We start from the raw sequence: 24,266 nt of genomic DNA, 5'->3' as shown, positions 1-24,266 counted from the left end.
AGAAATTACAATGCAGTTTATATTACAAATTTTCGTTAAATACGTTAGGATTAAGCATAATAAGTTATTTCACATTTAGAGGATTTTTTGGCTAAAATAAATTATAAGTTGCAAGCAATAAGTTTACTGATTTAAAATACATGTCCCAATATATTTTGACATTATCATAATTTTTTACAAACCCGGCAATAAAAAAATAAACTTTTGTCACTAAGAGACGCTAATAAGTAAGTATCTATGACTACCACTTCAAACTCTTGAAGCCAAAGATCATGCCGGGCTATGTGGGTTTTTACAAAGACTTCAACTTTGATTGATAGCACACTTTTACAGCATTATTTTGCCTTGATTCAGTTGACTTACTTAACTTTCAGAGTTGTTTAAAAACAAGCTTCGGTTAAGCCTAGGTTAGTTTAGACTCTTTTATTCTAGGCCTAGGTCTGAAGGACTCTCATTTAGTTAGGCTATGGTAGCCTATAAGCTTGATTTACTTGTTTATATATAGCAACATTTTAATGCAGTTAGGGAATGTATGACATCATTTTAACGGTAGTTTGAGGTTAAAATTGCACGTTGTCAATCTTACATGTTCCCATCTTTGTTTCAAGATATTGGCTTTTCAATAATACTGGTGCTTACCGGTATATTGCGTTGAAAAAAGTTTATAAATACTGAACTCAAGCTAAGAGAAATTTACCTGCTTTTAATGAAAAGTATTATAATAGCTTCCTTCCTGCAAAAATAAAAAAGCCTCCAGCCATTTATGGATGTCAAGATTCTCACAAACACCAAACCACTTGTTTCAGTTCCAAAGTTTTCTACTTACCGTTCTTCGTCATCGTTTGCTTTAAAAACAAAATGTGAACCAGCTTTAAACAAGACCTGTATCAACCATTGTGTTGCGACGAAAATGCTTATCACGGAAAGGCCTCCTGCGAAGAAAAATTCTACAAGGAAAATCCAGGAAGACAGTGTCCTTAGTAAACGTTACAGTGAGCTTGCAGCAGCTTCGTCCAGTCACTTTTATACTGCTACAAATGCTAAGCCTCATTCTGAGGATATCTCTGAAAAAGCCTCAACAAAAGCCTACTCTTCGGGATCAAAGCGAAAAAGTAATTCCTTGTTGACTTTAAAAGAAGCTTCACGGCACCGTCATCACCACTCTGAGGTTGCAAGATGTAATGCCAGCTCCCAGCAAAGTACATCTTGTACACCTGCATCTGAAAATGAAGGTTTATTAGAAAAAAGCAACGAAGTCTTCTCTAAGTCTCGACACAAAAGAAGCGGAAAACGTAGAACGAATTCCAGGAAGAAAAAGCGGCATAAATCAAGCGGATCCAAACGAAAAGGAAGCAAACAAGGTTGCAAACATCGCGATGACTTGATGTTACCTGTTAGAAAGGAACTGAGTTCTTGCTTTACAGTTTACACGTCGGAGATAGCTAGCAATAAGCCTAACCTTGATAAATCAGGAACTTGCATCAATTTGCGAAGCACTGCGTCTACCATCGTGGGATATAGGACTGAAGGAAGTAGATCTTCGTATGGTTATCGCCAGACAAGTGATGTCAATCAACGTAGAAGTTCCGCTGAGCTTGCCCTTCCTCCTAGAATAGGTGAATCGGTCAACCAAAATCAGCTAAAACCAGCCGTTGACCGTTTGCACAATTACCGAAATCTTGACCGATCTCCGTACCGGCAACCTAAAAGGAACGCCTGCTGGTCCATGCCCGATGCTAGACAGTCCACAGTAAGTGCAATTATGTCATCAACGAAACGAAAGGAGGGAATTCTTTTGCCTCCCACGCCAACAGTTAAGCTGTCACAAATCACTTCCCTGCCAGACAAATTAAACAAAGCGGAACAACGAAAAGCAATCATTCAAGTTTACGGAGGTAGCCTATATACAATACGTAGCAGATGTAAAACTGCAAAACAAGTAGATAAGGCACCGCGATTCTAGGTAGTAATGTGCTAATCTGTTAATACTTTTTTAGGCAAAACCTTTGGTGTTGTAAATGAAAAAGAATGGAAAAAGGTAAGTGATCGATTGTTGAAATTATAAACAACTTTGTCTCACCTACTTTGTCGGAGTAAACATGTTTTATTTTGCAAGCAGACTGGAAAAACTTTGAGTGACAGACTTAACTTAATTCATCACTATGGCAATAATTATCAATTAATAACCGAGCAAATCGAAAAGGAACAAAAACGAACGGAATTTAGGAAGCAACAGGCAGCTAAGGTTTTGGAAAAAGAACAACTGGACCAGCAAAAGCAAGAGCAAAGAAAAAGGGTAAATGACAATATGATTGCAGATATATTTACTTATATTTATATAACACGAATATATTTACTTCCTTTCTGGGGTTTTGACATAACTTTGCCTAAACTAGTAAAAACGAATGTCTTTATCGTGTTATTATTTTTCAGATATACGCTTTAAACAAGTTAATGACTACTTTGGAGCAAAATCAATTCAACAATTTTATGAAGACACTGAAGGATTCCCAGGATTGAAATTGAGACTCGAAACTTAGAAATAGGTGTAGACTAACGCTTTTAAACTGAGTTTTAGCAATAAGAAATTATTTTTATTATTTATTTTCTAATGTGCAAAAATGCAGTGTTACTTTCATTATCAAGTGCTATCTCATATTATTGCTTGCTGTCTCCTATAAAAGATGTTTATGAATTTTTTGTTGGTTGCTTGCCTGTTATCGTGTTTTTAATGCTTTGGCCTATATCTATACAGCTAATCAAGTCAGGCTTATAGAGAGAATAATTTATGTTCATTATAGAACAGAATTGTCATCACATGACAGTAATCTTGTTTCTTCGTTATGAATGACCTTTTCTGTATTTACAATATCCTGAATGCTCTTTATTATTTATGAAATAAATTTTGTTAACGCATATCAAAGCCGTAATTGTTATCCAGCGTAAATATTGTTCTTAGTAAACTTACATTTTTTTAACTATCGCGTCAGCTATAGGCTTCGGTTTACAGTATACGCTTATCGTAATAAAACAAGGATGCAGTAACTTAATAACTTTTTTGAATATATGCAACAGACTACTGTATTGCAGGATAATTGTTATATGGTAGTAACGCCAAAAATAACTGTTGGTTACATAAAATACATTAAAATTTTATACCACAAAGACAAAAATATAGTAGAGGCACTAGGCAGTCATCGTATGGTTTTCTTTTTTTTAAGAAAACTGCCTTCATATCAATATTAACAAAGGCAATCTTTTTTAAAATACCAGAATGGCGGTAGGGTTACAGATTGATGCTGGTTAGAGTTGGACATATCCATAAAGAGCTTGAGGAACCTCGTGATTTGCTTGCCTTGCCGGATCTTCCCATTGCTGGAAGAAAACGTTCTTGCACGCTCAAGGTCGCTGGTCACCAATGAGGAAGTGTGAAGGTGGTTAGGGTGCAAACAGAGATTGCTTTGTGACGGTGACAGTTGCTGACAATGGGCTAAAGACTCTTGTCGAGGTCGGCGACTGCCCAGTAGTTTTCATGTATTGAGACGTAAAAACTTAATCATCTGCGTGACAACAAAGAAATTTCACCCCTGACAAGAAGAAAACTGAGTACTTTCATTGGCTTTTCCCAGTCAGGAAATAATTATTGCTTTGTTCCGTGAGGTCACTTGGTGTCATGGTGCGCTGGATGGTCCGGACCGATCAGCAGATGCTGTCGAAGTGGTGTCCCGGTTACCCATTATAGTTTGAATAAATTCATCATACTTAATGAATCCGGTGTCAAGGGCATCAGCAACGCTTAAACGTTAAAAATAAGTTTGATCGAGATAAATGTAAATCGTTTCCAAAAGGTTTGAAATTTATGCTTAAGCTACAAATGCACTAGATGCACACATGAAATAGATTCAACAACAATTTAAGCGATATTAGAAAAAACCATAACCATGCGTAACAGTGTTTCCAATCCAGTAGTTACAAGCTTACATTCCATTATGGTCTTTCCTTAAAAGTATTACAGAGAAGAAGCTCTTACCGAATTAGTTGTACAACTTCTTCTTCGTCCATGTTTACGTCATCACTGGTTAATAGCTTCTTTAGATCGTCGCAGTTGACGTATCCTTCTTTACCTTTTTCTTGGAGAAATTTGAAGGCATCTCTGTGGTGGGTATAGAGCCAATATGACTTTGATATTCATCGTCATGCATTCATGTTTGCATGTATGTATACAAGCGTGCATATACATACAGACAATTATAATTGTTTTTTCAATTTAAAATAGATCTCATCCTCACCTCAATTCTTCTTCGTCCCCTTTTAGATCTTTTAGATGCTCAACCACCATAACGAATTCGCGGAAGTTCAGTGTCGTGTCATTTTGAACCTCTAATAAGTCTATCAATTCTTCTAACTCTTCGTCTTCGAGATTAAATCCTAATGCTGGCAGAGCCACCCTGAGATTGCTTAACGTGAAAATGTTTTTGCGCGTTATATTCTATAACATCAGTAATGTTAGAAATAAATAAGAAGTCAAGATCAAAGTTAAAGCTTCAATAAAAAAACTGACATTGTAGTTACCTAATCTTACCCAAGATCTATAGTTTTTGTTCGATTGACGTCAAAGTAATTAAATATTTCATGCAAGTCCGCAAAAGTAGACCTCCGCTCCATGTTGGGTTGCTTTTGCATTTAGGCTGCTCCTGATCTATAATAATTGATAGCTTCTGGTTTATTACCTGTGGGCACCAATATGCCAAACAGTGCACGACACAATTAAAGCAAATCGGTTTTAAACATCAAAGGCTTGACATTTTGCTTTTTAAGATGTATGTCAACATATAGGCTAATTACTTACTGTTTGTTGATCTCTTTTACTGCCCAGTATAAAGGAACAACAAACAATGTTTGATTCCTTCGTCAACGAATTTCACGCTGCCTAGTAGTTATAAGCCTCAACGTTAAAAGGGAGCTCAGCTATAGCTAAATATCAATTAGAAATGTTGACTACGGTGATATACACCACACAATACCATACTTGTGAAGCGTAGGCTATATAGGGTTTCACAATTTAATATAAAGCCTACTCACAATTCTACAAACTGGAAACAATGAAACGAAGCAAACAATAGGTTTGGGTGACTGCCGCCAATACTGGCTTACTAAGAGTGTAGCATTTCATGACGATAAGTTGATTTGCAATGGTTGAACTATAAAAAAACTACTTTGTCTTTATGAATGGGAAAAATTTGAAAGAAACGTCTACAAATTGGGCTTTAGCTATTTTATTGATTTTGTGGCATCTTGGTGTTTTTTGCTTGTTGATTGGTTTCCAATTTCGATTGTATTGCAACCTTACCAAACGCAGAGGTAGAACCGAAGAAATATGAGAGTATCTTTACTTAATTTACCTGTTGAATGTAATCATCTGACTCCATTGTTGCGTGCGGTTAGAATACTCTAACTAACCTTTTGTCGGCCGAAAGGTTTTAATATTACAACAGAAATAGTTGACAAGAAAATATTTTCATTATAGGTTCAATACACTTTCCCAATAATATGTTTAATCAAGAACATAGGTAATATTAACGCATATAAGATTTCTATTGAATTGCAATCGCCATGTCTAACTTAGATAGCTCATCGGTTATTTTTGGTGATTAACTCGGCCAACTGCGCTCGCTGGTAGAAGTGCGAGCTTATATAACGTGAAAGCGAGGGGAGTTAAAAAGTTCGACATGAAAAACGCTGTGAGTCCTAGCAGGTGCAGCGAGCAAAACAATGTTTAGACAATGGGACATACATATAGCTAAAGCTGACTCATCGGGACAGGGATAAATAATTAATTTAATCAGTGTTAAGGTTAAGAAGCGGGTATTTCCAATAACGATTTCTTATCACAATAGATGCTGGAAAACAACCTGGGAATCTGCTAGAAGGAGTCTTCACATGAAGTTACTCAAATCAAGTTTCCAAATATCAATCGAAAATTGGAATCATTAATTATCAAAAAGCAAACTCATAAACTTCAACCAAAAACACTTTTGCAAGGAATGATGTAATGGCACTAACAAATACCATCCAGGTCGCTGCAGAACAATGTTGAAACAATGCGGAAGATATCAGGCAATAGATTGAAAACGGATTGACTTCTACAGTATTTACAGTTTCTGTATTTGCAAAACCTATAGATTTATTACTTTAATTGTTTTATTGTTTATTGCTTTTATTGATCGTTGTTTGGAAGTTTATATTGAAATACTTTCTCATTCAGACACGTAGTACAAGGCGTATATAATAACGCTTTACACCGTGATTAAAAGTAGGGTTTAGTTGGATTGTTCGTGGCCTAATCTTTCTCTAGCTTGCTTCGACAGGAAATGCTTCTGTATGGCAGGCCAGCCGATTTTCTTTCTAGACGGAGGATCTTTTGTCATAGCTATAATAATGGCGCTAGTAAGGAGCATTGGCCCTGCCACGGCTTTCGCAACTGTGTCAATTACTTCGCTTGGCTGGGAGTTACCTGAAAAAAAAACGACCACGTTAGACAAGAAATTTCAAATAGATTAGAAGAGTAAATACGCTTTAAAAGTCATCTCTTAGGTACCAAGCAATGAACCTTCAGAAAAACTTTTTCTTTCAAGTTGATCGTTCACATGTTCGGGATGAAGTGATTTGGAACAGGTTCCCCGTTCGCTAGATGTCGCCAATGCACAAGATTTTACTTGCTGAAGGGTATTGCTTTCGTTTTCAATATTTTTAGTTGTGTTTGTGTTTATTAAGATGTCAATAAAGTCATCATACTTTATGCGTCCGTGTCCGCTGGGATCAGCCAAGCTAAATGTAAGCATATCTACGATTATATTGGCCATATAGAGTGTCTGTAGTAATAGTGTATTTGTTGTTTTTATAAGAAACTCTTCGGGAAAATAACATAAATAAATGATAATTTACCTAATTAGCTCTTTTACGTCCTCCTCTGACATTTTTGAACCTTCAGTAGTTAAAACTTCTCTCAGGTATTCGGCGCTTACATGTTCATCGTCATCATCAGGAGAAAGCTTGTCAAAGAGTCTAAAAGCATCTCTAGAAAAAGGATGTCGATGAAAAATTAGAATATGCGTTTAATTTTTATAAAGTGATGCAGCTTTCATAAGTAAGATAAACCTCAGCTCTCCTTGCTTCCCTTTGACATCTTTAAGATGCTCCACAACCATACAAAATTCGCTAAAATCTAGGGTCGTGTCCCCATCAACTTCAAGCAAAACTTTCAATTCCTGCATTTCGTCGTCTGGCGGATTAAAACCTAGCGCCCGTAGAGCAATATCTAGTTTTCTAAAGACAAAACATAACAAACATGCCTTTGTTTTGCGACCTTGAAAAGCATTTAGGGCCAATTAACAGGAAAATGGCTCTTACCGCTTACAATTAAACGCTTCAAGTTTAATCTTTTCTCACCCGAGCTCCATGAATTTCGTGTTGTTGACATTAAAAAAATCAAAGGTTTCACGCAGTTGATCCAAGTCTCCGTCGGATAAATGTGTTTTTCGTTTCATGTGGTACTGTTCTTGCAATTTCTTCTTTCCCATAGTGTTAGATCTCTTAACCTCCGCCTGTTCGCTACTGAAAATGTTACGGACACGGCTATGAACCTGCCTGGGAATGTCCCTAAAAAAACAAAACATTTTCAAAAGTAGAAAAACCATTAGTTGTTGCCTTTTCGTGCACAAACACGAAATTAATTTTTTTCAGATATAGTTTTCATATAGCACATTTCTCCTGTTCATTTATAGTATACGATAACCTACGTAAGACCTGTATCGATTATCTCAATTAACTTGAACAACTGGATGTGTTTATGGCTATAGCCTACCTAAAGGACTATTTGAAAATAAATTATTTTAAGTTTTATTGACACGCAAGCTTTAAGTCACAACTGTGATAGATTTATATACTATCTAGGTCTATTTGTAAACCTACTATGGAACTACATCTACTCTATCAGACTATAAATAAGGGTTAATTCTTTAGCACTCATGCAACGTGCGTTGCAATAACATATTCATTAACATTTTATAAGATGTCAGTTATTTTTATACAAGAGATGGAAAAGATCCAATGATACTGTCAAAAAACGCCAATGATACAAAATGATGCAAAATGATGCAATCCAATGATACAAAAAGAACTTGCTGTCGAGACAATTTCTATGTTAAAATTCCATAATAAAATACTAAGTTTATTTGGACATCAAAAACAAACTACAGTCCTGAGAGAGATTCTGAAATTACCGTGGTGATTAAATTTCAAGAAAACATTGGAAACACATCTGAAATGCAAAACGTCGAAGTGCTTTCTGTCAAGAGCAAATAAAAGAATGCATAATTCATGGCTGATACGACTTCCTATACGGCACAAACGGCAGCAGCATAAAGTGGCCTAACGTTGCATTTAAACTTGTTCGCATCAATCCATTAAAATGTGTAATTACTGTGAAGAGCAGAGGTAACTGCGAATCCGCTCTACTGTAACTGAGTTTGCTGTGTTGGGTTTACGCCTTATGCTTGACATTTTTCTTTAAATAGAGACAGGAGCTATACAAACAGCTATTCAGCAGTCAAATAAGCGACTACAAGCTAACAATATTTACCTGAAAAACCAGTCCATGTAATCTATCAAGTGAACAATTGCACGTGATCTATTGTGCTCCATTTTTGTCTAATCTAATCTCAAAATCTTTCATCGAACTTTCGAAAATGTTGTTATGTTTCGGTTGGAAGCAAACGGCTGATCCTTACAAAACGACACGGTCTCGCTGCTTAAAATTCAAGTTTTCTTTCACTGCTGCAAATTAAATGCCTTATGTGACGATCAATTAAGGATTACTTTAACCCGTAGTGAAGCAGTTAAAATGGACGTTGTCCATCTTAAGTGGTCAGTGTTCTCACTAATGGTTTTTACTTAGAACTTCTTCTTGATCTAAAATCTCCACTTATGTTATTGTCCTGATGCTAGCTATATATACTGTACTATAAATTAACGAAAATGGTAAACCTAATTGCCCCTTAAGCAACCGTTTAAAATTAAAGTAATATTTATCGTCACTTGGAACCTTTTGGCTATTTGGACATTACAAAGAATTGTAAAGTGGAGAATGTTTGCGCTTGCAGGTTTTTTCGAAGGTGCTTAATCCACGAAATATTAAGTTGCCGTTTGTTGCTGCTGTTGTTTTATTTTTTGGAAGGTCATGAAACTTCTTTACTTGCCCTTTCATATTCTCACGGGAGGTTGTCTGTCTTGTTCACTTATTTTTATCTCTATCTTACGAATACACTAGGTTCGTTATATATGCGGTAAAAAACACAGAAATCTTATTGAAAGGTATACTGATTACACTATATATGTCGGTATCTGTAAGCTTTCCAGGATCTCAACTTAAACCCTCTCACGTAGCTACATTGCTACAAAAGAAAACGCGATCTCGCCAAGGCGCATGCTTAATGCTTATATTATGGCAAACGTTTTGATGAAAATAGGGTCCACTATGCTGCTTTACTCTATGAAAAAGTTGCTGTTGCAACACTCAGCTGTTGTTATACTTTAAGTAGTATTGTGCGTTTTTTAAATTGTGTGTTTCTACTTTATACTCAAACCAAAACACTTTTGATTTGGCCTTGGTGATTCCATAAAGCTCGATATAGCAATTGCTTAAATAAAAATGGCAGCCAGAAATATTTCCTCATGAAATTTTGAAACCCATATTGCAAAACGTTGGAGATGTAAGCGTCATAGGAGTATTATTTTGCACCTAAAAATTGGACTATAAAAGGGGGTAATTTTTGGATTTGATTAATTTTTAGGTGTGCTGGGGACGTTTCGATCAAGTTGTTAAGAAACTTCACGACGATTCAACTTGGAGACAAGTTGGTAATTCTTGGGTTACAAAATCCGGTTAAAGCTTGTAGTTTCAGAAGCCTACTCTTTTTTCTGCATGAGGATAGTATATTTGGATGCAATTCAACCGCTTTCTTGATGGAAGGTGTCATGAGATTTTGGCTCTTTTTCCGTCAATTCGGCCTCCTGCTTATATACCATTGCATAGAGATTTCTATGGAAAAGAGTAAGAGATTTCTATGGAATTTCGTATATATACGAGTTAAGTGGTACACCAAACCAACATGCCAAGAGTCGTCTTTTAAATGTTTACAAATACAAGTTGGTAACCTGTCATAAATATCGTTTTAATGCGGATCAATGACCTCCGGAATAGGTATCCTAAAATTTTCAATAACCCAATTTCTAATAATAATAACAAACGCGTGGTTATTCTAAGACACGGCAGTTATATTTTACCAGATATGAGAAATTACGATGCAGATTTTATAAAAAGAAATACGGAAGCTAATTTAAAACGTGCATTTGTTTCAAAACGCGTCACACGTCAACAAAGTAACTTATTTTATTTTAAAACATCATGAGTGTTTAAATATAGTGTATTGCCTTGCCTTCATCTTATATAGACGGTAATAAATGCTTTGAAATTAATAAGTGTAAACAAAATCATCCGGTATATGCCTCCGAAATACACATTTGCGTTAAACGCCGTAAAAGAGCTTGTCGATATGATATCTATGCGGGGGATGACGTAACTTACGAAACGTGATGTACATTATAGTCTATAAATCTAAAACAGGGGCCATTGTTTTGCGGCAGGAAGTCGTTAAAGATAAAATCGTCGCCATTCGTAAGGTTTTAAAGTAAATGCAGAAAGAATTGCCTGTTACACGTTTTGCAATTTTTCTGCTATGGAAGTGACGACATTGTCCTGTTTATGTTCGTAACAAAATAACACTTTGTTACGGCACCAACAGTATTGATTGTACATTAATGATAAAGCGACGAACTGTTCTATATCAGTCGTAACTTCCGTAACTTCCGCGTTGTAAACGTCAACAAACTGGTTCCTATACTTCGATTCCTATGTTTGAATTATCCAAATGGCTTTATATTGCATGCTCTTCATCACGAAAACTGCGTAAAGTTTCGGTCAACATGTATTGTCAGTTGTATATGCTCAATTGTTCATTGCTGACGCACAAATTCTCATCAATTTATTGCCCCATGGGCAGGTTTAGTTGCTATGCGTTTTTAAGCATAAGATGGCGCTCTTGCTTTCTTTTATTCAGTCCCCATCTAACACAAGAAAAAATTCAACAAACCTGCAAAAATCTTTGAGAATTTAAAAATGTCTGATTTATCGTTGTAGCATACCAGGAATTTGTAAAGTTATCGGTTTAAAATATCAAGTTGAACTAAATCAAGTACAATGTCAGTTGGTCAACTCATTTCTATTATATAATAGCTTTACAACTGCAACCTCGGAAAATTTGCGGCCTCCCTAAATCTTCAAAGTAGTGTTGTTAGATTATTTTGTACTGGTTTTTGAAAATATATAATTCAATAATTTGCCTCCCGTGATGCCAAAGAAGTTTGCGGTCATCGGGTAGGAATAACTGCAGCTAGAATACATAAAGGCACCGGTACTGTGCCTACGCCGTGTGGGTTTGATATAGTTGCCAAAAACAAATGACAATTTTTAACTTGCACAGGCTCCCACACGTGAAGTTTGTGGCAATGCCTTCACCATTGAGCGATATTTAAATCCTTAGTCAGACAGCCATGTTTTTAAATTTAAGTCATGAGCTAAGTTCAAGTTGAATCAGTTTGTTATAAAAAGTTTGTTGAGGTATCTTACAGTATGTCAATGTTAAATAATAAAGTCATGAAGAAAACATAAGAGTTCAAAGGTTAAGGTTACACTACTTCAGACCTACTTGAGGATTGCTGATTTAGGCCAATTTGTTTACTAATAGGGCATCTGACGATATCAGCTTTTCACATAACAATGGTTATCATTTTCTTATTTCGTTTGCGAGAAGATGGATCTTCCCACGCTGTATTTCCATGTTTACAAGTTAGAGCACTGTTTGGTAAATTTCCCACTCAGGATGTAAATAAGATATTTACATTGGCTTCCAGTTAACAGCTTCGACGTGTTCTATTAAGAGCGTGCAGGAGAAAAAGGCAAATCGCTTTTTATTTCACCCCGGATGAATGAAAACAACAGCAGGCAGCGAGCGAACTGTCAAATGCGTAAGACGTCTGACGTGTAAAAGTTTGCAACTTTCAGTCATCAACTAGGTAGAACATAGGATCCCAGTTCACGTTTTTAAACACTGAATGAAATGGACGTTTGTTTTATGTAATAGTTCAGCTTCACTAAGCAGCGTATGAGCTTCAGAAACGGCTGTGTCTCTCAGTAAATAAGCTTCAACCGAGCTACTGGCAACAATTACTGCAAGTTTAACTTAATGGAAAACATCTTTGTAGAAGTGAATTAGTGAAGAACTTCAAAAAAGATTCTGCGTACTAAAGTATTTTATAAGCGTTATTGTTATTTATTAAGTTTTGTTGAAATTTGACTGCAAGTTAAAGGAATACGACCGGTCACGCAATGGCGGCTGTTGTGCGAATTCTTCTCTTGGCAACCATCTTTGCTAGCGTTCATAAATCAACTGAAGGCAGCATCACTCGTTTACGAGTTCCCCCAGGTATATTTTTGTTTGATTTGATAACGCAAATTACTTTAAATGGCGTCGACCGGTTGACCTTTTAAAGTAATTTATTGTTAAATTGTAGTCTTCGCGTAGCGGCAATGGCATCTGCAAAAGCCCAGGTTTATTGAAATGTTTTCGTTCTATTTATAACGTTCTATTTAAAAAAGTCAATAAAGCAAGTTTAAGTGGAAACCTCTTTTGTGGCGTGTAGAGCTTGTGTTGACAGTTGTAATTAAACTGAAAAAGCAATCGAAGCGCGTTATTTGGTACTGCCCAGCAAACTGAAGGCGTGCTGACGTGATGTATTTTCCATTGAATTGTCCTTGCATAAATGTGGCGATTTTGTTGTAGCAGTGGCTTATATGTTAAATTTTCTTTTTTGCCACCACAAGTAACTTCAGCTGTCACTCGATACTTAAACCTTTGTTCTTCCAGGCCTGTAATTTCTTTGCAAAAATTTGCCGTCTTTGTTAAGCGGTTAGTTGTGCGCGCCAAGTTTTCTTCTCTCTCAGCAATTATTTGCTCGGAGTAAAGTTTTTGGTCGTCCGTCAAAGTTCTGTTCGGGAAAGTTGTACCTGGAAAAACATTTTCATAAAGGATATCAAAATGTGATACGGGAGAGCGACAAAATGGACTTGAATCAAGTTCTCGTAATTTTTTCGGCAATTGGATTTGACGTCACAAATTCCAAGACCGTTGTGCGACCGATCCCGAAGAATTCGAACCTTATCGTACATTCAACAAATTTTGTTGACTTTTGGCTGCGCAATATTTGCTGCTAAAAATATTTAAGTGCACTGGGCGCAGCAAGGAGCTGTTTCGTTGACCTTTGACTCTTTACTCAGCGTCAACATACAAATCACCGTTCGTTATCAAACAGCTAAACCTGCGGGCATTTTGTCAAGCGATAATTTTTAACCTTTGACACTATGCTTTGCCTTAAAACCCAGGCAACTGCGTTTCGATATATATATATATATATATGTATACATACGTACTTGTCATGAAGTATGCCCATTTGGGCTACGTTTTTTTTGCGAGCATATACCCAACTCCGATCGATTGTTCATATTCCAGACATGATAGCTTTACCAGCTGAACTCGAGTTATTGCGCGCAAAACGACGATTAATATAATAAATAGAAGTCTGTGCCAAGCTGATATACATAATATTGTATTAACAGCGTTCAAATTAGACCTATAGCATCTGAACCTCATGGTATTGTCGAATTTGAAAATCAAATTACTGAACGACGTTGTCGATATATGGTAGTAAAGGAGATATCAACGCTGTAATGAACTTATGCGTCGGTATTGAATGACTTATCGTTTGGATGTCCAATAAAATCCGACGTTTACATTGGTGACAGGGTTTTATCATTTTCATTAGTAGGCGCGTGAACGTCTACTATTTGTCTAATAACGAATAATTTTTGTCAAATATTTAAAATGGCTTATTAAAAAATGTCTGTGTGATTTCCAATTATATTTATTAAAGAGAGAATACTTAGATTAAAGTTAAGTTTTTTATATTATTTGTATAAATAGTAGTTCGGGCCATAACCTGTAAATTCTAATTTTATTCGGCCACAGTATGTTCAGTTAACCTTGACGTATTTTTCCATTATGACGTCAAGAAGTAAAGCCAAATTTAACGAGCTGGAACGTAACGATGATGCAACGGGTGGGTACAAAGTCCACGTGAAATGAATTACGGTAGCGACCATGGGGAGATATATTACACGATATTTCAGCATTTCTGCACCAAATCTTATTAGAAACGAGATTAAAAGCAAGCTACTGAATTTTTCAAAGTTTAAAGTCCAAATGTTTGAGTGTTTTAAAAAAAAAATTCCTTTCAAGTGATCTTAAAAAGCTTTAAAACACGACGAACCATTTAAAGCGACCAAAACTCGGCTTCAGAGGTATGTAAGAACTGAACTTTGGGCTTGTTCCGGCGCCTCACTACCTGTGCAACAAACAATCGAAATTTTTCCATTTTTTTGCAAAATTAGTCACAGCTTCAATTACCCTTTGGTAGTCTATTATAAGATTTTAATAGAATTTTGTTTAATTCGTCCGTTTGTTTTATTCCAGATTTTGGTTGCGCAAATGGTCGAAAAGACGATCTGTTACATCATCGTGACATATCTGCCTGTGGAGGTTCCTGGGAAGGACATATTAAAAAGTCTGATCTCTGCAGTGTAGGATGGCACGTTTGTACATCGTGAGTTGTGAATAATAACCAAACACTGAACAGTATACATGTTTCCGAAAAGCTGGAAAAGTATGTTTCGGGAATGGAAAATTATCATTATGATCGGTTTTACATTTTTTTTAGAAACGACACGAAACAGCTTTCTTCAATATCTTTTTACGAAGCAAGTCATGTTGACGGTTGTTACGCCATCAACGCTGCTTACAATGCCGGTAGTTGTCAAGAGTGCACTCCCGACACGGTATGGCGTTTTCTGAATACTTTTGATTCTTTTTTTTTATCACAAACCCGAGTCGATAGTAGCTATGAAAAAAAATCGTGATAATTTGACGAACGGTAGCAAAGTCCACATGCGCTTAAAATTCATCAATTATGTTGCAAGTTTCCAGACAAATTAGCCATGGTATGAGCACGACCTTGCTACCTTCTCCCGTATAATCTACTTAGCCATCAGCGCATAAGCATTTTTATCCGCATTTAACATCATCAAGAAATGTTTATACATAGACAGGGACATCAGCTGGACTTTGCTTCTTTTTTAAATCTTCTTTTTCGTGTGAGCCATAACGATTATTTGGCCACCTAGACTAAATGTCGGGGTAGAAATCGAGCAGCCACTGGGCCGTGTTATCATTCAAATCTCGCAGGCTCCTTGTATTCTGGGGACAGCGTGGGGTAGATATAGGACATTTGGGTATAACTTGGCCTGCGGTTTGCGGTTTCGTTTTATGAGTTTCTATAAAAAACGTTAAATAAACGTTTCTATAAACACTTTAATCCATAACGTCATTGTCTACTAACTATTTCAAAGAAATGAAGAAACAGTTCTTCTACATGATCGTACTGCTGTATAAAGCTACTTCTTTGTCCAATTTTAGGACAACATGGCCGCAATTGGCGCAGACTGTCCTCATGTAGATGAAACCAGCCAATCATGTTTCGGAAAAGGAAAAATTGATGCGTCATGTTGTTCGGCGACCTACGGCCATTCGCCATGTTCACATATGCCCTGGATTTCTGGCGTTATTTGCTGCAGAGATATAATACCTGGTGATTGCCACTTGTATATATTACTTGTTATGTTACAGGTTATATGTAAAGCTAGTTGCAGACTAAGCAATAGGCCAGGCTATATGAGATAAAAGTTATAGAATCAATAAAACATTTTAGTGTTGACTAATGTAAGAGAGATATTATATGGTTAGATTTAACGTTTATAGGAGGTTTGCTTCGATCTGTATATAAGGAACTATATTATACGATATGCAGCTAATTAAACTCAACCGAATTATGCAATAGAATTTAATATTAGGGTTAGATTTAGAGTTTCGATAAGTTATATCTTTTTATACAGTTTTACTCTGTGTCTCACAAAAGTCACATAATTAAAACCGTAAGAATTGAAAACTTTAATACTTATTCGATTCGCCTAATTGCTGTCAACAACAGCCATTAAGACCTATAAACCACGTAATAGTAATGTTTTTTGTCACTGATTCTGTGCTCGTAAACTGTTTCGCAAGAACAAGGTGATTATTTCGACTACCAGTTGATAATGATCAAATCGTCCCGTCACTTTCCACGAAACCAGCGTCGTATTGACTCGTATTGATATAAAATGACCTTTGAACAGAAAAACGAATTGCACAGCCAAATTCAATGCTTCGTATTTCGTAATCCACTTTGTCAAGATAAAGCCAACTGCTTTGACATGGAAAATCATAATTCCACGTATAGCATGTTCGTCATAGACTGGAGATCTACATGCACATATATACCTATATATTATCTACCGTCGTAACAGTTCAATTGTTATCAAGGATGTTGCAGATAAATAATAGTTTTCCTTAAATGGAGTAAATCATCCGATTATTATCTAAAAAACGTTTTTTGGCTTTTGCGCAGCTAGACTTTGCACTTTGTTAATGATGTTAACTTTTGCAGGAAAATCATTATCGCCGGCTCAAATCGGATTTACTAAATAAAGTTGCACTTTGTAAGATTTACCACGAGGCAACAGAACGCCCCGTAGGCCATTCTAAATTAAAGCTACCGTATGTTCGACCCATAAGATTAAATGGGATAGGTCAAATTTGGTATTTTATCTGACTCCTGTGTAAACCAATAAAAGGTTATTATGTAAGAAAAGACACGTTTAAAACTTGTGCTTATGTTGTTATCAAAACCATCGAAAATGTACAAATTTAGTGATAGAATTGTTCCGTAATATTTCTCGGAAAGCATGTTATTGTAAGGTCTTGACTGTGGCGAACACAACCTGCCATTGTCCGTACAAGAACGACGCCGATTCAAACTTTGCGTATCATTGAAATTAATGATTTGATCTCAAACGTTAATTATTTTTGTGTTTAGGGAAAGCACCAACAATCACGGTATCCCCGGTTTCCTCCATGCGGGTTCCGGTGGGACAGGCAGTCTTGCTCAAATGTAAAGCTACCGGAGATCCCCTACCCACCATAACTTGGTTAAAAAATGACTACCCCATTACAATGGAAGGCGCGTTTGATGAAGTTTCAAATCAAGATGACGTGGTATTCTCCAGACTAACCCTTCCAAACTCCACGCCGGACACGAAGGGGTTATATCATTGTCGAGCGGAAAACAAGTATGTATCTGTGTGTGTGTGTGTGTGTGTGTGTGTGTGTGTGTTTGGGCGTGTAGCTAAACCTCTGAACTGTGAACATGAGAACTGTGCAGGGTTGCAAGTTGAATGATGGGATTTAGATTGTTTGCCGTAAATTTGTCTTTACAATGCAAACATACCATTCTCAAGGTGCAATTTTGAAATCGAAGTAATTACAGGTTTTTATTTTCCATTTGCGGTTGCTTAACATGACGTAAGTTGACGTCGAGAAACTTGCTCTACTAGTGTTACATCCTTCAGCACACATTCTTTTATCTTGTGGGTTAATTAGAAAAGTGTTTTGTTGAGGCGCTCGTTTTTTCGTGGTTGCTCATTTAACCAAGGTTGACTTGATTTGTTGTAAGTTCGTCTCCTGCACATACTGTAACCGCGTTGAAATCGATTGCATGACAGTTGTACAAGCGATGTCCTTATCAAGAACGAACTTTTCCTTAATGATTTATAACTCGAATTTAAATTCTTTGTAATTAGTCCATTTTCTGCAGGTTCACAATATTTGTTTGCCCCATTCGTTTACATGAACTTAACTACCACTTTAACAGAAATGTAAGGTAAATTTGTTGTCGATGGTGAAACTTTAACCTTTTACGTAACCAGCTCTTTCAACAATGGCCAAGTAAATATCGATTATTTACTTTATTTTGCGAATATCTTAACCTTTTCAGCAGTGTGTAATTTTTGAAAATATTTCGCCACACCGTCTGAAATCATTCGTAACAGATTTACAGCGGATATCGCAACGGAATTGCGCAACACAAAACACATCGGTTTCGTTGTCTTCATTTTTTGAAAACCAGGGCCCCATTGCAGAACTTCTTTGTGGTGTAGAACCGTGAATTCTGTTTTCACAAATCAACTGAAGCGTGTTGAACTTCCTTCCAAGAACTCTTTGTTTACCGCCATACGTTTACCATTGTGATGTCACTGTGGTTGATCATATGGCAGGTTTGCCCTAGAGTAAACCGACGTCTGATTGGTCGATAAATTTCTAGCGTGTCTACTGTGTCCAATAGGAGTCAAAGATTGCAGCGTGTAGGTTTATTTACAAGAACGTTTGCGACTTTCCACGCGGTTTCCTTTGCCGATAAAAACACTTCAACTTTTCGCAATCTAGATTTCAATTCGCTGACATTAAATCACCGGTCTATTAAGGATCTTTGAGTCTTTGGTCCAAATTTGTTGTGTTCTGTAGACATTCTTAAGTATAAATTTTTAACGCAGCAAAAAAGTTTCAAAACGCTTAAAGCGAGCAGTAAAAAATGCCCCTTGCGCTAAAGACAAGTATTGTGCTACTTGCTTATGTCAATCTATAATTAATGTTTGTCAAATATAAGCCTAGTTAAACGTAGATGATTTTTGCAGTGAATAAAAATTCGACTGGGTCAGTCAATCCTGAGCCGATTCAAGTGTTCTATAGATAGTGGATTGGATTGAGTTGTGTTTTGCCAAATTAACAAAAACAGGATTGCCATGAAAACATCAAATAGGATTATAGTTGTCTGCGTCGCTTAACGTTGCGCAGTCCATTGCTGCAAACCCTTGAAGTGGTTCTAAATTGGTTTAATGTTGAGCTGTCTACAATTTCGAGATTTATACTTGTTTGTTGAGCAATTATTATTGTCTGTGTATCGCTATACCTTTTTCTTGGTAGTGCACTCTTGTTAACTGTAGAAGTTTTGCTTACGTTGGGTCTGTGGAACGAAACACAGCGCTCAATATGGTCGTTGCACTTATTTAGTAGAATTGATTGTCTTCCATCGTATAGACTATAGAACTTAAAAATTTTTACAATCCACGCCTACACACTTTTTCGTCACGAATGAGTTTACCTAATAGGTTTTTTTTCAGTTCCGTGTAATTCGGTTGTACGTTGGCAAAATGAAGAAGTGATACCTTTCATTTACAAACACGTTTGTTCTGCAATCTGGGAATTTTAATTCGGGTTTTAGGCTTAATTTTTGCGAACAATTTAATAACTCGATGACGTAATCCGCTTTTTGCATAGCTGTATTCGTCACGTGCTTCTGCCTTTTATCTTTTAAAACTTGAAGTCTCTTTGTTCAAACCCAACCGTAACTAATTACAGCTTATGCTTTAAATGGCATTTAAAATTACTGTAACCCAGCCAGGGAGTGTGGTCACGCTAGCAAGAGCTGCGGGTTTACGCCTCGCTTTATAGATAATTTTTCCCTTTTTCCAAATACTTTTTAACATTTTTCAGTGAAAAGTTAACTTTTTATTTGTTTTTGTTTGTAGACATGGACATTCCATCTCATACAGTTCAGATATCACCATCTCTGAACCTTTGCCCGATGTGGCAGCTTGCAAGGACCCGACCAAACAGCAAATTTTTAGGTGAGCGGGCATTATTCTCGCGCTTTATTTACACTTTTACAGTATAACATATCACACCTGCTACTATATTGTTCCAAATCGGTATGCTTTGTTTAAGAGGTCAAACATTCCGAAATTATAACCTGTCTGCATAAGTACAAACACATGTGTAACTAAATGATCATTTACAGTCTTCTATGGTACAAATTAACATAACAATCTATGACATTTTACAGTCCAAGTATGGTAGCTTGCCAGGGTCGTTGGAAAGGCCCAATAAAGAGAGCGACTAAGCAGCTTTGTGCTAAAGGCTGGCATGTCTGTGGCTTGAAAGACAGAAATGTTCTCAACAAATTAACATGGACCGAAACCACGTCACTCCAGGGCTGTTACGCCTATGACGCCGCAACATCAGACCACTTCACATGTACCAAGTTAGTGCCATTGCCGTCGTCACATTATAATTTTACATTTTATTATTGACATTCTCCGACTATTATAGGTTTATGTGTAGCGCATTCACGCTAAAGATATCAAAGAAATGTTGTCTGTGCAGATGTTCACACCGTCAAAAAGGAAACTTGATGTCTGGTATTGGCCGTGACTGTGGCCATGTTGACAAAAACTTGACATCTTGCCTAAACAAAGGTCGCATTGATGTGTGGGGCCCTCTAGAAGACCCGTTTGACGTGGGGCCGTCTCTGAATAGTAAGAAATCCTGCCATTATCAGAAGGGCCTAACCACTGGGGTGATGTGCTGCCTGAAAACGAAGAAGTCCAAGGGAAAACGAAGTAAGCATATAAGTGACTGATTAAAAGTTTTTTGGAAATGAAACTTTGGTAATTTTAATTCGTTTTCATGTGAATGTTTTCCTTTTTTGTTTTTATTATTTCCCCGATAATTGAAACATGTTTTTGCACGATCACCACCAAAACAGTTTGACCACTAACGACAGATGTATTTCCCTTCTCGTAGATTCCCAGCTGTTTGACTCGAATCGATTTGTTTTGGACGATATTTGCTAGTACGATGTGTCTGTTGTTCTTTTACGACTTTACTCGCTTTGAGTAAATGTTAAAAGCGCCACGTCACAATTTAAATTGTTTTCAAGCAAGTTCAGGTGGTTGGCATATCATAAAGTTTATTTTCCGGAAAACAGTACTGAAATCAATGACGCGTGGAAACCTGTAGAAATAGTACCGTCAAAGTTTTACTTACGATACGTTTTGAATCGAGGATAAAAGCTTTACAAATGAAAGTTTGGGGAAAAGGTTTCTGAGAAATTCGAAAACAGTAATTGTGAGAATACTTTGAAAGTATCGAAATGATGTTTCTAATCGAAGATTGTTTACCGATTCAAACAAATTAAGATGTGGAAAAATCAATTGTTTTGCAGTAGCCTAGCAACTGCCCGAGTTTTGTCTTAGTTTTCCACAGAACGTTTAGCGCGGTGCAATGCAGTTGCACTCTGCTTATCGTCGTCAGTCGCGTTGTCAAAGCTTGTCTTTGCGTTGTTATGTTGTTAACGCCTTTCGTGTTGTGGGAATTTTAAGTTTTCCACGTTAGACGACGTGCTTCTGGTGTTTTGGACCCTTTTGTTTTAAGAGTTATTTTCGAGTCGCTAGCAAGAGGAGTTAATGTTTAATAAAGAACCGACGCCATCAAAAGTTATAGTGCGTGTTAGCGAAAGTGTTCTTCCCACAATACGGCGAGTAATTTATAATGCCACTCCCACGTTCTTATCCATGATAGGTCCAAGGTTCAATGCACTTGAAGCTTTCTGTGAGAAATACACGATGCAAAATTAGAAAGCAAACAAACACTTCTGCACGTAGACACAGCTTGCACTTGATGTAATTTGTCTTTCTAGCGCTTTGGTTGAAGAACTTTTTTAATTTACATTGTTGGCTTGAAAATTATTTTTGAAATAATTTTTCAAACTATTAAGTTTTCAATCACGCATGATCAATTTTCTTTTGTTCTGCTTGACCAACAGAGCACGACTGTAACTGTGAAAATGGTGGAATTTGCAAACGAAGATACAAATGCAAGTGCCCACCTGGTTTCGCAGGTGAACGTTGCGAGATAGTCGTACCCGGTGGGTATTATAATTCTCCTTACTTCGATGCTCGAATAGAATGTAATTATGCACGTGCATGCTTATCGAGGTTTTGTAGTTTTTGTTTTATCAATAACTGACGGGCTATAACAGCGTAAAGTGTCATTAATCTCGAACTTTTGTTTCAGGAAAAAGAAAATGCACTCAGCCATGCGGACCCAACAGCCACTGTAGTCGAAACGGAGTCTGCAAATGTGATAAGGGTTATAAGGCAGTGGGTGATGTTTGCCTGGCCCGGAGAAATTCGAAGAAAGGGAGCAAGAAAAAAGCCTGTGCGAAAGTACGTTGCCAAAACGGGGGCCAGTGCAAAAGAGGGAACTGTGTATGTCCCCCAGACTATGGTGGAGTGTCTTGCGAACAAGGTAGGTTACAACCGCACGTTGCAAAGACATAATATGCTAGTTTTGGTAACTAATTTGTCATGAAACGTCACCATATTACTAACTAATACGCATGCATGGCTTGAACACAATTATACGTTCGAGACAATTCGACTCACAGATTAAAGTATTTGTGAAAATGAACCAATCTAATTGGAAACGATTGCGGCTTTGGTATAAGCTTTGTTTGCTATCGCAGTTTTGTAATAACATCAATTGTTGCATCACCATTATCTTTTATTGCAGCTTTACGATTTGACCAACCACAGGAAATCATTTACTGAGGTCTTTATCCAAGTTATGGCCTCTGGAGGTTGCTCTTAAGCGTTCTTAGTTTATAAGCCATATACCGAAATTTGCGATTTAAAAACACTGTCCATAAGTTTAATTCTCAATTGATGTCAAAATGCAATTGTACGCCACTTTTAAATTTAATACCAACATTAGCAAAAAGAAATAGCCCCAGTTGTTTTAATCATCTACGAAAATCAGCCCATTAAATGGCGACGATCTATGTTAAAGTTCGTCTAGAATTTTCATCGTGCATATGCATGGCGACATCTGGCGGTGGCAAAAAATAATTGGTGTTATTTACTTCATATTTTTGGCGGCGTTTGCGCTGTTTATTTTCCACTTTCATGTCATCATCAATGATGTTGACTAACTAGCACATATGCTTGTTGTTTTCAAACATGTATATAATGAAGTGTAATTTGCTTGATTTACTACACCTTGGTTACATGGTGAATTGCCGGTCTAGAAAGTGTGCATTTGTGTATACTAAAAGAATATAAAAGTGTAAAACAAATGAGATAAATATTCCACAAACATAATTTATGTTACGGATATAATAACATAATTTACCAATACGTTGATTTGTTAAAAATTTGACTGCTTGGAGTTGTCAGCAAATTTGCTTTTTTTTCTATGGTGATTTCTTTACGCCCTCTTGCCAAAGCTGCTGTCTCGTATATGCTTTATGTCGTTTCGTTTTTCAAGGTATTATGCGGTCCTGGTTTACTATGATTTACTATGAATGATGTCATTCTTCATCACAATTTGATGACGTAATTACATTGCCGGATCGTTACAAAACTCAAGTTTTAAGTCGAGGAACTATCGAAAAAGATCCAGTTTACCACGTCTGTACCCAGTCGCATAAAGGAACCTTTGAGTACTTCAGTATTAAACATTTTAATTGTAGCTTGACTTTTAAAATGTTTTGCGGTTTTGACTTGGATTATCAACTTGGTTTGGGGCAACCAACTGCCATTAAAAGTTCTGATGTTGTTTCATTTTTGTGTTTCTTTCTTTAAGTGTTTTTACAGCACTGTGTTTTATCAGGGACGCTTTTTATATGCTTCACTTAGTCGTTTTACAGTACCACCCAGTGGCGTCACCATTTCTAACTGACCAAGTTTGAACAAGTTGCTTTTCTGATCATGGTCAATTTTTGACAAATATTCTTAGATTTTCTTCCAGTTAGTAAACTGCCTTTTTGCGCACAACCAGTTTCTCCCAAAAACCCCAACACTGAAGCTGTTGCAATATTCAATTCCACAGCGTTAATGAAATCATTGCCAATAACGAGATTTAGCTTTCGTCACTGGTGGCTGTTAGTGTTTTTGACATATACTGTATATTTCTTTCAAGGTGTGTTGGTAGCATCATACGTAAGAATTGTCTCTTCATTGAGAAATTGAAATCACATGGTTATTACGGGACTGAAATGAGTAGTAGGTGATAATCCGAAGCTGGAAAAATCTTTTGTGCCTTAATTACTCTTTTGATGGTGATGTTGCCAAATTTTCGTGTTTGCATCGCTACGATACTCGTTTTGTTTTTTGTGTGTGTGTGTAATTTACCCGAGAAGAAAATAAAATATAAAAATCGACCTCTCTTTGAGCGACCTATATTTTGTCTTAAACTAAAACATGTCCT

The 24,266-nt window shown here is 36.7% G+C and overlaps 4 protein-coding genes across 7 annotated transcripts; 2 read left to right on the top strand and 2 right to left on the bottom strand.

The window, feature by feature from the left end:
* Positions 1–323: 323 nt before the first annotated feature.
* On the top strand, positions 324–3,032 carry LOC143450673 (uncharacterized). Its single transcript, XM_076951313.1, has 4 exons — positions 324–1,895; positions 1,998–2,038; positions 2,120–2,296; positions 2,434–3,032. Exons 1-4 carry the CDS (start codon positions 764–766, stop codon positions 2,518–2,520), a joined length of 1,437 nt encoding a protein of 478 aa, XP_076807428.1. The 5' UTR covers positions 324–763; the 3' UTR covers positions 2,521–3,032.
* Positions 3,033–3,065: 33 nt separating this feature from the next.
* LOC143450674 (neo-calmodulin-like) lies at positions 3,066–5,022 on the bottom strand. The gene is made up of 5 exons (XM_076951314.1): positions 4,850–5,022; positions 4,583–4,699; positions 4,290–4,457; positions 4,031–4,153; positions 3,066–3,795 (listed from the first exon to the last, which is right to left on the bottom strand). Exons 2-5 carry the CDS (start codon positions 4,681–4,683, stop codon positions 3,672–3,674), a joined length of 516 nt encoding a protein of 171 aa, XP_076807429.1. The 5' UTR covers positions 4,684–4,699; positions 4,850–5,022; the 3' UTR covers positions 3,066–3,671.
* Positions 5,023–5,616: 594 nt separating this feature from the next.
* On the bottom strand, positions 5,617–8,811 carry LOC143449656 (uncharacterized). Of its 2 annotated transcripts, none has more exons than XM_076949934.1 (6): positions 8,642–8,811; positions 7,450–7,659; positions 7,159–7,326; positions 6,946–7,077; positions 6,599–6,828; positions 5,617–6,514 (listed from the first exon to the last, which is right to left on the bottom strand). In XM_076949934.1, exons 1-6 carry the CDS (start codon positions 8,701–8,703, stop codon positions 6,321–6,323), a joined length of 996 nt encoding a protein of 331 aa, XP_076806049.1. In that variant the 5' UTR covers positions 8,704–8,811; the 3' UTR covers positions 5,617–6,320. The 2 variants fall into 2 exon arrangements, with proteins under 2 accessions (XP_076806049.1, XP_076806050.1); XM_076949935.1 differs by having other exon boundaries at positions 5,619–6,514; positions 6,611–6,828.
* A 3,529-nt stretch (positions 8,812–12,340) lies between these two features.
* On the top strand, positions 12,341–24,219 carry LOC143448225 (uncharacterized). Of its 3 annotated transcripts, none has more exons than XM_076947851.1 (11): positions 12,341–12,602; positions 14,706–14,835; positions 14,950–15,067; positions 15,705–15,876; positions 17,200–17,452; positions 19,748–19,846; positions 20,062–20,259; positions 20,382–20,617; positions 21,823–21,924; positions 22,074–22,307; positions 23,325–24,219. In XM_076947851.1, exons 1-11 carry the CDS (start codon positions 12,506–12,508, stop codon positions 23,363–23,365), a joined length of 1,680 nt encoding a protein of 559 aa, XP_076803966.1. In that variant the 5' UTR covers positions 12,341–12,505; the 3' UTR covers positions 23,366–24,219. The 3 variants fall into 3 exon arrangements, with proteins under 3 accessions (XP_076803966.1, XP_076803968.1, XP_076803967.1); XM_076947852.1 differs by having other exon boundaries at positions 12,357–12,602; positions 22,572–24,219; XM_076947853.1 differs by lacking the exon at positions 21,823–21,924 and having other exon boundaries at positions 12,350–12,602.
* The last annotated feature ends 47 nt before the right edge of the window (positions 24,220–24,266 follow it).

Source organism: Clavelina lepadiformis, chromosome 3 (genome assembly GCF_947623445.1).
Source record: "Clavelina lepadiformis chromosome 3, kaClaLepa1.1, whole genome shotgun sequence".
In the NCBI taxonomy this organism is placed as follows: Eukaryota; Metazoa; Chordata; class Ascidiacea; order Aplousobranchia; family Clavelinidae; genus Clavelina; species Clavelina lepadiformis.
This window is presented reverse-complemented; position numbering and strand designations above follow the sequence as displayed.

Excerpts from the sequence above, each read along its gene's own strand:
- LOC143450673 (XM_076951313.1), top strand. The coding sequence starts at position 764 with ATGGATGTCAAGATTCTCACAAACACCAAACCACTTGTTTCAGTTCCA. Across the intron at positions 2,039-2,119 it reads ATGAAAAAGAATGGAAAAAG|ACTGGAAAAACTTTGAGTGA; the intron begins GTAAGTGATCGA and ends TTTTGCAAGCAG. Across the intron at positions 2,297-2,433 it reads AGCAAGAGCAAAGAAAAAGG|ATATACGCTTTAAACAAGTT; the intron begins GTAAATGACAAT and ends ATTATTTTTCAG.
- LOC143450674 (XM_076951314.1), bottom strand. The coding sequence starts at position 4,683 with ATGCAAAAGCAACCCAACATGGAGCGGAGGTCTACTTTTGCGGACTTG. Across the intron at positions 4,458-4,582 it reads ACAAAAACTATAGATCTTGG|CAATCTCAGGGTGGCTCTGC; the intron begins GTAAGATTAGGT and ends TTTCACGTTAAG. Across the intron at positions 4,154-4,289 it reads GGGGACGAAGAAGAATTGAG|AGATGCCTTCAAATTTCTCC; the intron begins GTGAGGATGAGA and ends TACCCACCACAG.
- LOC143449656 (XM_076949934.1), bottom strand. The coding sequence starts at position 8,703 with ATGGAGCACAATAGATCACGTGCAATTGTTCACTTGATAGATTACATG. Across the intron at positions 7,078-7,158 it reads GGGAAGCAAGGAGAGCTGAG|AGATGCTTTTAGACTCTTTG; the intron begins GTTTATCTTACT and ends TCCTTTTTCTAG. Across the intron at positions 6,515-6,598 it reads TTCTGAAGGTTCATTGCTTG|GTAACTCCCAGCCAAGCGAA; the intron begins GTACCTAAGAGA and ends TTTTTTTTTCAG.
- LOC143448225 (XM_076947851.1), top strand. The coding sequence starts at position 12,506 with ATGGCGGCTGTTGTGCGAATTCTTCTCTTGGCAACCATCTTTGCTAGC. Across the intron at positions 15,877-17,199 it reads CTGCAGAGATATAATACCTG|GGAAAGCACCAACAATCACG; the intron begins GTGATTGCCACT and ends TTTTGTGTTTAG. Across the intron at positions 22,308-23,324 it reads TGGAGTGTCTTGCGAACAAG|GTATTATGCGGTCCTGGTTT; the intron begins GTAGGTTACAAC and ends TCGTTTTTCAAG.